The sequence below is a fragment of the Tachypleus tridentatus genome, chromosome 3 (genome assembly GCF_004210375.1).
Source record: "Tachypleus tridentatus isolate NWPU-2018 chromosome 3, ASM421037v1, whole genome shotgun sequence".
NCBI classification, from domain to species: domain Eukaryota; kingdom Metazoa; phylum Arthropoda; class Merostomata; order Xiphosura; family Limulidae; genus Tachypleus; species Tachypleus tridentatus.
In genome coordinates this window covers 20,392,896-20,410,325 of record NC_134827.1, presented here as the reverse complement: position 1 = coordinate 20,410,325, position 17,430 = coordinate 20,392,896, and the positions used below count along the sequence as shown (strand labels likewise).

The 17,430-nt window shown below is 34.1% G+C and overlaps 2 protein-coding genes and 1 pseudogene across 3 annotated transcripts in view; all 3 read left to right on the top strand.

Annotated features, from left to right (window-relative positions):
• On the top strand, window positions 1–8,007 carry LOC143247870 (solute carrier family 23 member 2-like). Its single transcript, XM_076496428.1, has 5 exons — window positions 1–42; window positions 2,695–2,748; window positions 4,175–4,279; window positions 6,787–6,944; window positions 7,926–8,007. Exons 2-5 carry the CDS (start codon window positions 2,722–2,724, stop codon window positions 8,005–8,007), a joined length of 372 nt encoding a protein of 123 aa, XP_076352543.1. The 5' UTR covers window positions 1–42; window positions 2,695–2,721.
• LOC143247869 (solute carrier family 23 member 1-like) overlaps window positions 1–14,700 on the top strand; it is a 108,407-nt pseudogene extending 93,707 nt beyond the window's left edge. Inside the window, exons 8-15 of the transcript XR_013026734.1 lie at window positions 8,503–8,653; window positions 9,860–10,041; window positions 11,203–11,323; window positions 11,871–12,014; window positions 12,345–12,596; window positions 12,813–13,085; window positions 13,411–13,506; window positions 14,255–14,700. The product of XR_013026734.1 is annotated as a solute carrier family 23 member 1-like (transcript). The remainder of the gene's footprint in view (window positions 1–8,502; window positions 8,654–9,859; window positions 10,042–11,202; window positions 11,324–11,870; window positions 12,015–12,344; window positions 12,597–12,812; window positions 13,086–13,410; window positions 13,507–14,254) is intronic.
• The window catches only part of LOC143247927 (solute carrier family 23 member 1-like), a 190,113-nt gene that overhangs the window by 103,306 nt on the left and 69,377 nt on the right, over window positions 1–17,430 (top strand). The gene's annotated exons all lie outside the window — the stretch shown is intronic.

Sequence of the window (17,430 nt, the reverse complement as noted above, 5' to 3'; positions counted from 1 at the left end):
ATTTTGCTAACGTGATTCCTACAGCGCAAAGACCGATTGAAGGTAACATCGAGTAGTTTTATAAATTTAGTGTATTTTATATCGGTGTGTGGTAGGGTTAGTTGTATTTGGATTAGTTTCTTTTTTTCTGTTTTAACAACTCGGTGAAATATAATTGCCTGTGTTTAGTTAGGATATAGAGCTACACACTACCTATTACACCATTAGATTATGTGATTGAGCAAAGCTTGAAATACACTGAATAACTGTGTGTGGATTTTGAGTTCATATAGTTTGAAAATCAATTCATTATGCTAAATGTAGCCCAATGATCACCTAGTTAGATCAACAGAAACTGTATTTCAATTATTTAACCACAAACATATGACAGTTGCAGTATTTCTTGATGTTAAAAAAACATTCAACAGCTTTTGTGATAGTGGAACAAGTTCTTATTGGTTTTTATATAAAATAAGAGCCTGTTCGCGATTATCTTTTCAATACGTTTTCCTGTCAAGTTGAGGAGACTTATTTTCTTTTAATTTATCAGAGTTTGTAAGTCTGTAGTTGTTATCGGAATGACTATTATAATTCTTCTTTACCAGTAGGGGGGGTAACCTGTTTTAAGTGATGGGCAGTTATTTTGGTTTTCGATATTTGTGTTTTGTTTATTTTGAACTTCGCGTAAACTTGCACAAGACATATCTGCGCTAGTCGTCCCTAATTTAGCAGTGTAAGACTAGAGGGAAGGCAACTAATCATCATCAGCCACCACCAACTCTTGAGCTACTCTTTTTCCCAACGAATAGCATGATTTACCGTCACATTATAACGCTCCCACTGCTGAAAAGGCGAGCATGTTTGGTGTGACGGGGATTCAAACCAATGACACTAAGATTATGAGTCGAGCGCCTTAACCACGTGGCCTTGCAAGGCTTGCTTGTCGATATCTAATTTTACTCTAATTAAATCGGGCGTGTTGTATTGTTACAGGTGTGTTTTATTGTGTGTGTGTGTTTTCTTAGAAACGACATTTGGCTATTTGCCGAATCCACCAATTGGAATCGAACAATGATGGGAGGCTTGGGATTTGGAAGGCTGACGCAAGATACTGGGTAAATAGTTCTGCTTTAGTAAAATCAGTTGAGACATTAATGGCTTTATAGTTTGGTATTTTTTGCTTTCATCTTTGGATAGGCAGAAATCTTCCCGGTTAATATCATGCTGCCGTGTTATTAATGGTTTTATTGTGTTATTTTCCCCACTAATTATTGTTTTAGTGTGGCAGTTTTGCATAATAATAAATTGGAATCTTTCTGTTACGTGCGAATGGATCTCGGGAGTTAGTTTCTGCGACTTAAATTTAAGTTATATTATCTCACATAGGGATACAGTCGAGGTTGCGGATTTTAGTAGAAGTTATGGGAAAAGCTAAATTATCAATCGTGTGCTCATTGGGTGTGATAAAATCTATTTCAACGGGAGACAAGTTGAGATATGTGCTGAACATTTCCAAATTTTGTCCGTGAAAAGTTACAGAAAAGGGGAGGGGATTCACGTGAATTGGTCGTTCGGTGGAACAGCGTGAAATGCGCGGAGTCGTGATTCCCCTCCTATGTTAGCTAATTCGCAGAAATTAGAAATATATAGCAAAATGTTTGGGGTAAGTATTACCAAATCAAGAATGTCTTGAGAGTCATCTATATGGGTATGTGTGGGAATGTTATCATCTATAACCACAAGGTCAGTTTCTTCCATAAATTTATTTATAATTATCTCCTTCCTGTTTGTTTTCCTACATGGAAAGTTGGTATACTTTGAGTTTAAATCACTTAAGATAAATGTAGTATTTCTACATAGAAATTGTTGAAATATACTCGTATCTGACGCCGTCCGAGGGGATGCAGAAAACACAGCTAACGTGAACGCTATTGTATTAGCAGGCTTAAAGTGGCAAACTAGAATTTCGTTATTACTTTCTCTAATAGTTTCATCATGTGTTACGGTCATGTCACTTTTGTATAATACCGCGGTTCCTCTCCTATTTTGATTTAAGGCTTGAGATAACAGTACATCCAGTTAATCTGAATTCGTTGTTTCTATTCAGATATGTTTTGTTTATAAAAATGATATCAATACCATGTTCGTGCAAACCCTGTAGAGTACAAACTTCTTGTTGTGTAAGCCTCCTTGTATATTAACGTGTAAAATCGAAACCACAACTCGCCTGAACTTGTCGATTTTACTGTTATACCTGCTTCCTACGCAGTCCTTCAAGGCTGTGGAGTTTCCGATCAGCTCAAATAAGCTGTATCTTGGCAAAAGTAGATGTAGGACTTCCGCCATATTGTAGATCTTTCAACGCTGCCACTACTATGTCGGTGACAAAGGCGACAATGTTTCTGCTACTGATCCTATAAAGTTAGTAAAACATGTGTTAATTTATAATAAAGATGATATGAACCCAATTTTTTATCTTATGTAAAAACAGCCAAAGATTGATCATATGAAAATAAGATTGGCTACTAAGCTTTTAAGCATGGACCTCTTAATAAACAACTGAAATTTGAATACTGTCAATACAAAAGTAACTTGTTTATATATATATATATAATACGAATGAGCTGAAAGAAACCAAATAGGTTTCGATTTTTTTTCACTTTAAATATTAAAATGCTTGTGTGTGTATATATTTATCTATATCTTTACACGTAGATAGAACAAAACGTCGTAGAAAACGAAATGCTGAACGAAATCGACGAGCCGAAGGTAAGAGACTTGGTGTAAGAATTTCGTAACAAATGAACTAGGTTATTTTAGTTAATAAGTACTTTATAAAGAAAAAAAAGCCCTCCAATGGCTCAGCGGTATGTCTGCGGACTTACAACGCTAAAAACCAAGTTTCAATACCCGTCGTGGGCAGAACACAGATAGCCCATTCAGTAGCTTTGGGCTTAATTCAAACAACAACAGAAATAAAGAAACATGTAAGAATAGAACTAGAGTATTATAGAATATCCAATAATATAAGAATAAATAAATGTTTTAAAACTTTTTTTCAGAATATATATATTTTGTAGTTTCTCAAAATGTTTCTTAATACGTTGGTTTTACATGTTATCTAAAAAATTAGCTCAACATCACACTAAATCTACAGTAATACTTGTTTAAGTTACTATGACAGTTTATCTATATTCCCCGTGAAAATGAATCTGTTTGAGTGAAGTGCAACGTGACTATAAATGAATTGAACAAAACAAATAAATTAACTTTCGTGCTAACCGTATGGTTCTCTTCATGACAAAGTGGATTAAAACTTATATTCTATTACATAGTCTAACGTATGTTGTAATGGCTATCGGGTTAGTTATAATTGCTCTTTCTATGTAAAAAAAAAATGAATAAAATAATTTTATTGAAAAATCGCGTAATATCTATTGTTGCTTTGTTTGTTATTAAACACAAAACTGGGTTGTGCATTGTCATTGGTGAAGGCACTTTACTCTCAAATTAGGGTCGCAGGTTCAATTCCGGTCACAACAAACGTGATCAATTTTTCAATTGTTGGGCGTTATAAACTCGCGGTTAATCTAATGTTATACTGCAAAATATGATACCGCGCCCACGGTTAAAACATCGAGTATGTTTGGTGCGACTGATAATCGAACCTGCGACACTTGCATAACGAGTCAAACGCCTTAACCACATGCCCCCCCCCTGTCAACGTACCCACCCAACAAAGGAATAAGAAAAAAGTCTACACAGTAGCATAGTGTACTCACCACAGGTATCGAAACCCCGGCTACAAGCATTATCAACTTTTAGACTTACCGCTGAACTACTGAGAAGTGGACAAATGTCAAAATTACACACACTTCTTAATACGAATCTTAAACCAAATTTATGTAGCAATATAAAACGTAAGAGTTGCCTACATTAATTTATTATGTTTTGTCCTAAAGAATGTATTATGATATCAACAAAGATTTAGTTATAACACAAAAACACGTCTAGATACTACCCTAATTCCACCTAATTTAGTGTAATATACCTCTGAAGGACATTCAGTGTAAATATGAAGGAAATTTCCGGCTCCTTACGCTGAGCAGCACTATGTCTACAAAAAATTAAGTAGGAAGTAATTAAACAAACAATTATCTGCCTTATAAACCATCTGTTATTTTTCAACATGAAGGTTTCTATTGTGGACATCAAAGACGAAGACAGAGTCAAGGGTGACATCTTATACTCTGTGGATGAAGTTCCTCGTTGGTACCTGTGTATTCTACTTGGGATTCAGGTGAGAACATGGAGTTTATTGTCGAATTTTACTATTCGTATTTTCTAAGTCAGTAATATGTTACACCTTATATATTTATATAATATCTTACATTATTTTAATATTATTATTTTGCATTAAACTGTCAAGAACTTTATTTTCAAAACTTATTTTCACCTAGTATTCTTACCACTAGTCCTCATTAATGATTAGTTTGATGTCTAAATGAAGTTAAACTTCATATTTTCTCCTATTTTCCTTTACATGAGGGCTAATTTTGATCTTTTATTTGATTTTGTTCAAGATTACAACGTGTCGCACAAATTTTCGTTCAGAACGAAATGTTTTCTTTTGAGTTTTAACATTAGATACGATCTGAAACAGTAACTCTCAACTGTAGAAAAAAATACGTTTTGAGACAAAAATATTTATGTTTATGGAGCATAACATATTGAATGATGATACTTTGCTCGTTGATATATACAATTAAATGTTTGTATGTAAAAGTACACGGAATATCATAATAATCAACCTAACCTCATTTAACAGGTCTTGAAGGTCAGAATTACACAAATACGGAGTATGTCAGTAATACATTAAAGATACAGTCATGTGAAAAAGTCAGAACACCCTAAGAAAGCATGTGTATTTTTCTAACATTTTTGGATATATAGATATTTAATCTTAAATTTAACAATACTGAGAGATTATAGGAATCTAACTAAACAATTAAAACTAGAAAAAGACTTTTCAAGATCTTCTGTAAATGTATTTCTAAAAAAAATGAATATTCTAACTGAGGAAAAGTTAGGATGTCCCCACATTTATTCCCTGTTAAAATGGCTCAGCTGACACACAGGTGTATTACACCAGGTGCACACGATTAGAACATCGTTACTCAGCATTTCGAATGAGGTTTGCCCTATTTAAACCTCACACATTTAGTTTGGTGTGCTCCTGACTGTTGAAATGAGAGTGAGCAGCGTGGTGAGAGAAAGAGAGCTGTCTGAGGCCTTCAGTAAGAAAATTGTAGCAGCTAATGAGTCTGGTGAGGGATTTAAAAAGATTTCAAAAGATTTTGAAGTCAGCCATTCCACTGTCCGGAAAATAGTAAACAAGTGGAGGGCTTTCAAAACAACTGCCAATATGACCAGGTCTGGTTGTCCAAGCAAGTTCATCCCGAGAGCAGACCACAAGATGCTGAAAGAAGTCTCCAAACACCCTAACATGTCATCACGGGACCTACAGCAGGCTTTGGCTACTGTTGATGTGAAAGTGCATGCTTCTACAATCAGAAAGAGACTGCACAATTTTAACTTGCATGGGAGGTGTGCAAGGAGGAAACCTTTGCTCTATAAGAGAAACATCAAGACCAGACTAAAGTTTTCCAGAGAGAATGTAGACAAAGACCAGGACTTCTGGAATAATGTTCTTTAGACAGTCCAAAATCGAATTATTTGGACACCAGAACAGAGGACATATTTGGCGTAAACCAAATAAAGTATTCCAAGAAAAGAACCTTATACTAACTGTCAAGCATGGAGATGGAAGTGTCATGATTTGGGGCTGCTTTGCTGCAGTAGGACCGGAACAGCTCACAATCATAGAATCCATCATGAATTCTACTGTGTATCAGACGGCGGTTGAGGATGAAATGAGACCATCTGTACGAAAATTAAAGCTGAAGCGGAACTGCACCCTGCAACACGACAATGACCCAAAACATACTAGTAAATCCACCAAGGACTGGCTGAAAACTAAGAAATGGAGAGTTCTGGAATGCCCGAGTCAAGGCACAGATCTTAATCTCATTGAGATGCTCTGGGGTGACTCGAAAAGAGCTGCACATGCAAGAAACCCCTCAAACATCCCACAGCTGAAAGAATTCTGCATTGAGGAGTGGGACAAACTTTCTTCAGACCGGTGTCAGAGACTGGCAGATGGCTACAACAAGCGTCTGACTGCAGTTATTTCAGCCGAAGAGGTTAACACTACCCATTAGGAGTTAGGGTGTCCTAACTTTTAGCTCAGTTAGAATATGCATTTTTGCAGAATTACATTTACAGAAGATCTTGAGAAGTTTTGATATGAGATTCCTCTGTGTATTCTTAATGTCATAGTTTAAATCACGTAAATGGGCAAAGCACCATTCGAATCTGAAACGTGACACGCGTAAAACTTTTTTGTCTTGTCCTAAGTTAATACATTTCTTCTTGTGTGCTTTATTTGGCTCAACTATAAACACATCACTAATATTTCAAATCACAGATAGCGGTGAAATTCACAGAAATTATTCAGTTGCACCTTATAAAATTCTTTTTTATTCAGTTATATTGTCCACTAAATAGAATGGAAGAATAAATTATTATGGTTAATGTTACATATTGCTGAAACACTAATATAGAAACAGTTTAGTTTCCTTCTTTAGTGTTTAATAAAAACATCTTACACTTATTTAGAACGTATTTCAAGTGGTATTTGATTAAAACATGAAAACTAAACTGTATTTATTGGTTTTACATTAATAGCAATTCCTGATGATGTTCGGGTCGACTTTGGCATATTCTTACTTAGTCACACCAAAGCTCTGCATCCAAGAAACCGACCCGGCGAGGGGCTACATAACATCAACAATATTTTTTGTGTCAGGTTTAGGAACCCTAATCCAGTCAACTTTCGTTACAAGGTAAGAGCAAATTTCATCCATCTAAGCTTAAAGGCTTAAAAGTGGGGAATATTTTCAATATCATGTTGCTGTAATCCGTGATGACGAGAAAACATACTTGTAGAGAAAACTATATTTGTAAAAGCGGCTGGTATGAGTAGAGAAAGCACTATATTAGGAGCGAACAACGTTACGACCTTCTTCGGTCATCGTCAGGTTCACAAAGAGAGAAAGAGGTAACTCACAGAATGCTGATCCCATGTTTGAAGGCGGCTGTTCAATTGTGTGAAGGTGCCTTTTTTTTTATTTATTTAGTGTTGTTCACACGTTTTCTAACACTGCAACTCAAATAAACAAAACATAGCTGTAGAGAACATCCACACACTTAAAGAAACAAACATAAACAAACGTAAAATTAAAGAAGCCTTACTTATACAACAACTCAAGCTAAAAATAAACCAATACAAAGGAACACCTTTATACCTATATTAATAAATATAATCCAACATCTAAACACGCCCTCTACATTCCTACACTCAATTACACAACCTCTTTCAAACATGTGGTCAGCTATCGGTGAGCTACCTTTTTCTTCCTTTATGAACCTGACGATGACCGAAGAAGGTCGAAAGGTTGGTCGCTCCTCAATATAGTGCTTTCTTTATCCATATCAGCCGTTTCCACATGTATGTATATAAAACTGTAATATTCTGAAATGATAACCATGTTACGTATTTACATTGACGTACATTATCGCAACAATATGTAACAAACCTTTTTTTTCTTTGTTATAAATCAACAGCTTAATATTTTGTTTGTACAGAATGTGTAAACGAAGAATGTTGTAAAGTCTATTTTAGAATTGTAAAACTGTGAAAACAACAGCTAGACACGGTATTCACTGCAATTTCCATTATTATAGAATAGTGGGATATGACCGTCTCACTCATAAAACAAACCAACGACAAAGTGAAGTTATAGCTGACGTATACTGGTCACTAGGCCACACCCGTTCAACTATGTCATGCAGCTGGAAAATGAAACGTCAATTAAAGATATTCCTCATGAAGACATATGTATATAGACAACTGATGTGACTCTTTGGAATCTCTGTGTATTTTGATTTTTGAGAGAAGCGTTGAGATACAACTATCTTAATTCTCTAAATAAAATACGGTAAGAATGGTGATCTTGGAAATGAAATGTTTATAAACCAGCCTTTAGCAAAGTAAACTACAGTATAGCATTATTGAAAGTAGGCAATGTCATTGTATAAAGCATAATTAGTAGTAGAAACATAAACGAAACAGCTGAAATTTGAAAATCATTTTGACGGAATGACTTCAAACTGTGTGTATGAAAGAACCTGTTTGGTGAATACTGAAGTTGTTGCTGTGAGAGATTACGAGACAATAATACAGCTTGATGTCGAACTCTGAAACTGTTTCAAATTCTTAATAAAAATGTTTATACATTCGGGAGAGTTTTGATATTGTTTGTTGTCGCTTGGACTCTGAGTAATTATACAAAGAGCTGATTTAATACTTAGACTAAAAACTTATTTAGTGTTTTTATGTAGACTACCCATTATTCAAGGCCCTTCTTCAGCCTTTCTGATTCCAATATTTGCTACTTTGAGTTTACCTCAGTGGAAGTGTCCTAGTGAAGAAGAAATGTTGTCGGCAACAAATGAAGAGCTACAAGAAATCTGGCAAATCAGAATGCGAGAGGTGAGAAATTATATCAAAACAGCTTGTTGGAATATTATGTATCCGATATCAGAAGCAAGGATTTTGTTAATTATTGAACAAAATAAAGCAATTATTGTCATAAAATTTTAAATTATTTAAATCTGATTCACTACTAAATGAGAACACCTGGAAATTAATAAGAATGTTAAGTTAACGATGGAGATTTGGATAAATGAAAACAAATTATTTCTGTAGTAATAAGAACTATTTTAGATTCAACGACTTTATCAATTTCATTAAAGACGCAGGTTTTTACTCAACGCGTTAATTTTATAAATTTTATTATTAAAATAAAAATCGCATGTTACCTGTTACGATTCATCTCCGACAAGTCTCCAAGTTACTATACTTAACACAAATATATTTTAATATATAAACAATAACACAGTTTAGTATAAAGGCTATTACAAATAATGGTTTACATATAAGCGTTTTTCAAGGAGTACTGAATCTTCCATCTGTTCTGGTTTGTTTTTGGATCTCGCCCAAAGTAACCCGAGGGTTATCTGTAGCCATACCCAATTTTGCAGTGTAAGTACACAGGAAAACAGCTAATTGTCATATCCTCTCACTGCCAACTCCTATGATACTCTTCAACGAACGAATACTGGGATTGACTGTAATATAATATTCCAGGAGAGTTGAATGTTTGCCATGTTTGTAATCTATTAACGTTCTTGGTCAAATGTCTGTAGTTTTCCTCTTCGTTTTCTTTTGAATTTCGTGCAAAGCTACAAGAGGGCTATCTGCGCTAGCTGTCCCTAATTTAGCAGTGTATGACTAGAGGGAAAGCAGCTAGAGTACACCATCCACCGCCAACATTTGGGATACTTTTCCGTTTATTAAGCGTTTATCACAAATATAGCTTCCGAGGTTTAAAGTATACTGACTGTAACTACCCAACATATCGTGTTGTGATGATTACCTTTTATACTTAATGAGCGTAATTCATCTTTTGATTCTTATTCTTATTATTGATTCTTACGCTATATAATCTTCTGCAAATATAGAGAACAAACATTACTTTCCCAATACATATTTAATGATGTGTGTCTCGTGTATTAAAATGAGTCAAACATCGCTATAAAAATATATGTATAACATCACATATCCTACATACTTTAAATTCAATAATCTATATATATTTGCATCATTTAAAATGTAAGTCTTGATATATTTGTTTAGATACAAGGCGCTATCATTGGGGCATCCATCCTTGAAATGGTTATAGGTCTAACAGGTGTTATAGGAATGATACATCAGTGGTTAACACCTTTAGTTTTCGTCCCTACCATATCGTTGGTTGGACTTTCTCTATTCGAAGAAGCAGGTTTTAAAGCTAGTAAAAACTGGGGAATAGCAGTTATGTAAGTCTTGTTTTATAATTAACTTATCAATGGTATTTTGTTAGTATTATAGAGAAACTTGTAATACTCCAGTGAAGGTTTTATTTGTGAAATATGAAATATTTTATAGCTTGATATGAATATCGCGCAAAGCTGAACGAAGGCTATCTGCACTAGCCGTCACTAATTTAGCAGTGTAAGATTATAGAGAAGGCAGATAGCTATCACAACCCACCGCCAACTGGGTTACTCTTTTATTAACGGATACTTGGATTGACCGTCACTTTATAACTCCCCCAAGATTGAAAGGGTGAACATATTTGGTGCGATAGGGTTTCGAACCCGTAACCCTCGGATTACGACTCGAGTTCTTTAACCACTTGGTCCTGCAGGAACTGTATTTTATGGTATCGCACGAATAAGTCAAGGTCCCGGTATGGCGAAGTGGTTGAAGCACTCGAGTCATAATCTTAAGGTCGCGGGATCGAATCCCCGTCACACCAAACGTGTTATCCCTTTTAACCGTGGGGGCGTTATAATGTGACGGTGAATCCAAGTATTCGTTTATAAAGAGTAGCCGAAGAGTTGGCGGTGGGTTATGATGATTAGCAGTCTTCCTCTTGTCTTACACTGCTAGCTAGGAACGGCTAGCGCAGAGAGTTCTCATTTAGCTTTGCACGAAATTCAAAACAAACCAAACTGATACGCTACGTATGTTAGAAACCTCATCGCTATCTGAAAGAAAAGGAGAATCGTTTGTTTCTAGTACAAAGCAACACAGTTCACTATTGAAAGTATCTTGTCCAACCTACAAGTATATTAAATATACTTCTACTTTCTCCGTCAAACACACAAAACACTGTAGAGATTACCTAAACAACTCTCTTACGTATCAAAACTTTAATAATAAATGTTTATATTTATGGCAAATACACTGGTGAAGGAATACAGGGAGATATGATTACTGCTAAATATATAGATAATCTAAGGGTAGCCTTACACATAACACTGTAAAAGGGTTAACTTTGAGAACATTAACAGCTAAGATCAAACGGATATTAATTACTACTGTTAAACATTCATATAAACTCTGTTGCAAGAAATAGCTTTTCCAGTTATGTATTCAGTGTTCTTACAATCCAGTATTAAAATATCTGTATCTTCTTGTTGTTTCTTTCTCAGAACAATTTTACTTCTTGTGCTCTTCTCCCAGTATCTTGGAAACATTAATATTCCTGGTTGCAGCTACAGTAGAGAAACAGGATGGAAGATCAAACAACTGCCGTTTTTCAAGCTTTTCCCAGTGGGTATAGATTTTAAACACGTTTCACACACATTTCACATTTAGACAAACACCCAACAAAGTCTCAATTATTAACTTTAATTGAAAAAGAAACATTCCCGAAATAATTTAGTATTCTAGAGAAATGTTTTGCTGTACAGTTGGAGAAACGAAAAAATTTAAATACAGCCAACTTCAATTGTTGTAACGTTACGAGAAATATCAAATGGAAACCAGAAGGAACGTATTACAAGGGCAAGATCACAATAAGTAACTTTATCTTTGTTTTATTGTTATGTGTCACGTATTTATACAATTATAACTGTATTGTTTTAAATAGCGTTTACTAATTAACTATAGAGTGAACGTCCTACTTAGGTCGATTTTAACTGTTTCTTTCTCAACATATTCAATAAACATTATTCCTGTGCTTGCATGCAAACCAATTTCCACTCACAAAAAAATCACTTCTAATATAAAACATTTCTGATAAACGTTATATATATACAATGGTTAGAAAAAAAACATTTGAATATTGAATAACAAATAACTCTAAGCCTATTTTCAGGTTTTACTTACCATAGTTATTGCTTGGGTTATTTGCTTCATACTAACTGCTGCTGGTGCCCTGGGTCCAACCAACTCAGCCAGAACTGATCTTCGTGTAGAGACGATGTACTCTAGTCCCTGGTTTAGGTTTCCGTATCCAGGAAAGTAGTCATAAAAATATTCATTAAAATTTAGCTCTTTTTTATTTACGTAAGTATTTTACGAAATTATCTTTTGTTTAGTTCTGTCAATGCAGAAACTTGTTATCACTTCAATTGTTGTGAAACTAATTTGATTGTAAAGTTCACTGAACAATATAAAATCATTAATATCATACTTTACCTTGGAATAAAAATATACAAATTAAAAGCTATAATCTGAAAGATTTGTTTTATTGTACGTGTGTTTTGTTAAAGCAGTCGATATGTATGTTAAGAATGTTACGTTTGAAATAAAGGAAGACCATTTGCATCTTCATTTTGGACTTTCAGGACAGTGGGGTGTACCAACAGTCAGTATCGGTGCTGTTTTTGGAATGTTTACTGGAGTATTAGCATCGGTATTGGAATCAGTAGGAGATTACTACGCATGCGCACGTCTAGCCTCCGCACCTCCTCTTCCACCTAGCGCCATAAACCGTGGAATATTTGCAGAAGGACTTTGCTGTATCGTTTCTGGAATTTGGGGATCTGGAGGTGGAATGACTTCTTACAGTCAAAACATTGCAGCAATCAGAATAACAAAAGTATACCCATGTGCTGCCTCTCAAAAAGAGATTAGAGCACTTGTATTACAATTTTGAATATTATTGTAATTGCTTAGATTTATTGTGTTATTATACATGTGTATGTGTAACATAACTGCTGATATTTCACACATTTAACAAATATCGTTACCTCTGGTATTGCAGAAACATAAAACTCACATCAAGTTTTCTTTTCCTCCATTTTTACACCAACAGGTGGCTAGTCGTCGTGTTATTCAGTATGGTGCGGTTACCATGTTGATTTTGCAGTTCTGGGGAAGTTTGGGGCCTTCCTAAACACTATTCCTGAGCCCATTATTGGAGGAATCATATGTGTTATGTTTGCATTGGTAACGAGAGTTGGACTGTCAAATGTCCGATATGTCGACCTTCGCTCATCGAGAAATGTTTTTATCCTTGGATTATCTCTTTTTATGGGGATCACCATTCCAAAGTGGTTCAAGGGACACCCAGGTATTATTGATATAGGTACGTAGACATTTTAGTGTCATTAGAGTTTTGGGAAGGAAATTGTTAAACGTTATGAAACGGTTTCTAAAACCATCTAATAGATAATACTGAACGTTCAATGCTCCATAATTTACAAAACATAGAGAGTACAAAATGTGGAAAATTATATGATAAAGATTAATCTCACACAAAATGGAAAATTCTTGTAACATTATAAGATGGTTGAGACTTATCTAGTTACCAGAGAACCAGATCATCAGTTTGTAAATTTTTCTTTAAGTTACAACGGGTTGGTAAACCTTAATGTAACTGATTATTAAATTATTTATTTTGTTTCGTTTAGGGAATGACGTAGCAAACCATCTCATTACAGTTCTTTTGAACACCAGCGTATTTGTTGGTGGACTCATTGCGTTTGTGTTAGACAATTCCATACCAGGTAAGGGATCATTCCTTCGAGGGTTTGTGAATAAATTGCATACATTTCAATGTGATTTGTGACACCGTTAAAGTATTACGTTAAGTGTTTTATTATTTTTTCAGCCACAAAATATTCAGTTTTATTTTCTTGGAAAGTGTATAAAATATTACAATTTTTGGCATAATATTCGAATATGAAAAAATCAAATTTCATCTGTAACATGACTTATCTGATAAATCATCTACCTATTTCCATCTTTCATTGTTACATACATTTTTTGGTAGCAACAGTCAGAGTCTCCTTGTAAAATCTTTACGAATTCTATTCTCTCTCATTTTACAAAATCATCACTTTATGTCATGTGACAGTCAGGCATGAAAGTTTTACAGACTTAGCCTTTAGTCTGATAGTTTATAGCGCTGAAAACCAATTTCAATAACCTCTTTCTTATAAAAAAAACTAATTTTCTGTCATATCACTATCTTTCATGTATTATATCACCACAGCTGTAGAATCGATGAAAATTTGTTCGTTTCTTTTTCGTTAACAATCGAAAAGTGTTAAATATTTTTTATTCACAGCTGAGAAACATGAGAGAATAAATAAAAAACAACTGTATAAGAAAATGGAAAATATGCCATTTTAGCGATAAATGTGTTATTAGATATAAATGACTAAACACTTTTCATTTTGATCAACGGAAATGATAACACATTTAAATTATTTTCGAAGCTAAAAATATATAATAAGAATGTATGAATTTCAGGAACAGGCGAAGAAAGAGGACTTGTCAAATGGAGAGAGCAAGGCCTTGAACATAACGGATCTGAAGCTGAGCAGTTGACATTATCGTCACCTTCAACGTATGACCTACCATTCGGCATGAACCTCATTAAAAGATATAAAATTTTCAAGTACATTCCTATCAGTCCAACATACGATCAGAATATTTTTCTCCGTAAAGTGAGGCCATTATTTATAAGATTTAAATCCCCAAAGAAAAATAATCATAACATTGACTCTGTAATATAACGATATGGTAGTCTTTTGTTTAGTTAGAACAGTTAACAAACAAGTTTGTATAAACGTATTATCTGTTTGATATAATTAGATATGGTACGGTCGTTCCTGTTTTACGACTGAGTATATTAAAGATTAGAATTATCAAATGTTTTACTTAATGACTCATTTGATAGCATTTAATAATCTCTGAACAACAAACATCAAAGTTTGTTATTCGTTGGTAAAACTGCAGAGCAAAACACTAGTAAATGATCTTCTACCCAATAAAGATGACACTCTTATCCCTGACATTAATATTATGTTATTCGTGTATCATTTCTATAACAGTAATTATTAGTATCTACTTTATACATACATATATACGTATAAAACATTATTTTTTACATGAATACTTAATAGCCAAGAAGTAAGTAGAAAATAACGTTTGTATATCAAATAGCTAAATCTCATCGTGCATATATATCACGTGATAAAAACTATAACAACAACAAAAACAAGGTTAGAATTCAATTTAGATGTCATTCACTCAGTAAATTAAACTTGTCCAAACACACAATATTTTAGAATATATACTCTCAATAGAGGATTATGTCGTTGATACAAGATTTCGTGTTTGAGACATATTAACACTCAAACGATCTTCACGATATCAATAGAAGTTATAAAAAAAAACTTCTTATTTCTGAAATTAAGTGTTTTCTGTCTGAAAATAAAGATGTTGTTGTTAATAACGTAAAATAAGGAGAATTTACAAAGTTCAATCATAATTTAATACCGGGTCCTGCATGGCGAAGTGGGTTAAGTAGTCTTAAAAGTTATTTTGAATTGTTTGGTTTGTTTGGGAATTTCGCACAAAGCTACTCGAGGGCTATCTGTGCTAGCCGTCCCTAATTTAGCAGTGTAAGACTAGAGGGAAGGCAGCTAGTCATCACCACCCACCGCCAACTCTTGGGCTACTCTTTACCAACGAATAGTGGGATTGACCGTCACATTATACACCCCCACGGCTGGGAGGGCGAGCATGTTTAGCGCGACGCGGGCGCGAACCCGCGACCCTCGGATTACGAGTCGCACGCCTTACGCGCTAGGCCATGCCGGGCCCCAGTTATTTTGAAAGTTAATTTCTTCACATTAACGCCCCCGGGTGAACAGCGGTAAGTCTTCGGACTCGCAAAGCTAAAATCATAGATTCAGTTGTCTTCAATGAACCGATGTGGCTTTGCTGTAATAAAACACACTCACGATAACATTAATTTGTTATAAATAAATAATAGCTTTTTTCTACAAAAAGAAATCTATAAAATAAAATCAATGTTTTTGGGAAGTCAATTTCTTTTCGCTAAATAATAAATTACTTTATTCTGGAAGATAAGTAAAAATAATCTTCTTTTTTTCAAATTTAATCTGCATAAAATATTCATTCTTTTGTTCATATTACTTACAAAATGGTATACGCGAGATTTTTAAGCATGCTGCTATTAATTACGTAATTTACTTATCTTTATAAATAAGTATCTCGTTCATACGTTTCAGTCATCCAGTCCTGGAAACATATTTGGGATAAACCTCAGGTTTCACAAACATTCAATGCTTTGATTTACTTGTATAAAGAGAAACCTTTGAGAAGTATTAATAGTGTTCATCCTGTTTTAGTTTTGAACTTTAATAGAACTGACAATGAAATGCAACTGATGATGTAGAATATGTCGGAGAAAAACCACAACGTATTCCTAAACGTCAGTAAAAATGCCTTATCCTGCTGAAGATATGCAGTAGTTACACAACTTTGTCATATTACCTAAGAAATATTTTTGTTCTATAATCACTAGAAAAGTTCAAAATTATTCCTGAAAAGCGACGAATCGACATTCAAAACAAAAATCCTGTTGATGCTCTTGTCCCAATACCTTGGAAACATTAATATTGCTGGTTGTAGCTACAGTAGAGAAAGTGGATGGAAGATCAAACAGCTGCTCTTTTCAAGCTTTTTCCAATGAGTATAGATTTAAAACACGATTCACACACATTTCGCTTTTATATAAACACAAATCAAAACCTCAGTTATAAATATTATAGTTAAAAAGAAACATTATCAAAATAATTGAGTGTTGCTCAGAAATCTTTTGTAAGGTTGCAATAAAACAAGGTGGGAAGCACGACAAACATATTATAAAACAAATACCACAAAGCAGAGATACATATATAAGTAATTTATGTTTGAAATGAATATTACAGCAGTATTTCAAAATAAATACTTTTAAACTTGTTTTATTGTTATGTATCACGTGCTTATATTATTATAAATATTTTTAATTCACTTTACCAATTAACTGAAGAGTTAATGTCCACCTTACATTCTATGTTAAATATTTGATTTTTAACATATTCAATAACTATTATTCATGATCTTGTATCTAAACGAATATTCACTCACATCATAATCTCTGCTAATATACAATTGCTTTGTAGTTTAATTGAAATGTTAATAAGACAAGTGTTTGTTTGTTTAGAATTTTCACACTAATCTACACTAAGGCTATTTTTCTAGCCGACACTAATTTAGCAGTTCAAAAGAAGAAGGAATGCAGCTAGTTTCCCTGATCTAGGATTTAAACACTGTTATCCTTACCTGGATTTAGATTTAATTTTTTTCAGGGCATGTTCCTTTTACCTGTATTGGAATTATGAGAGGCCAATGCTATTGATACGAGTTTCTTTTACTACTGATAGTTTTACCATTCATAAAACATAAAGACATATTGCATAAGTCTTTAAAACGAGTCGAACGCCTTAACACACTTGGCCATGCCAGGCATGTCCAAACAATATAACTCTATCGCATTTTTGCGAAAGCATTTTACAAGAAATACTGTACCATTGGCGCGGTATTTAGTGTCAAAGGATCTAACATGTTTTATT

Bases quoted from the DNA above. Each gene is read 5' to 3' on its own strand.
- LOC143247870 (XM_076496428.1), top strand. From the start codon at position 2,722: ATGCTGAACGAAATCGACGAGCCGAAG. The intron at 2,749-4,174 runs GTAAGAGACTTG...TTCAACATGAAG, and splicing joins ACGAAATCGACGAGCCGAAG to GTTTCTATTGTGGACATCAA. The intron at 4,280-6,786 runs GTGAGAACATGG...TTACATTAATAG, and splicing joins GTATTCTACTTGGGATTCAG to CAATTCCTGATGATGTTCGG.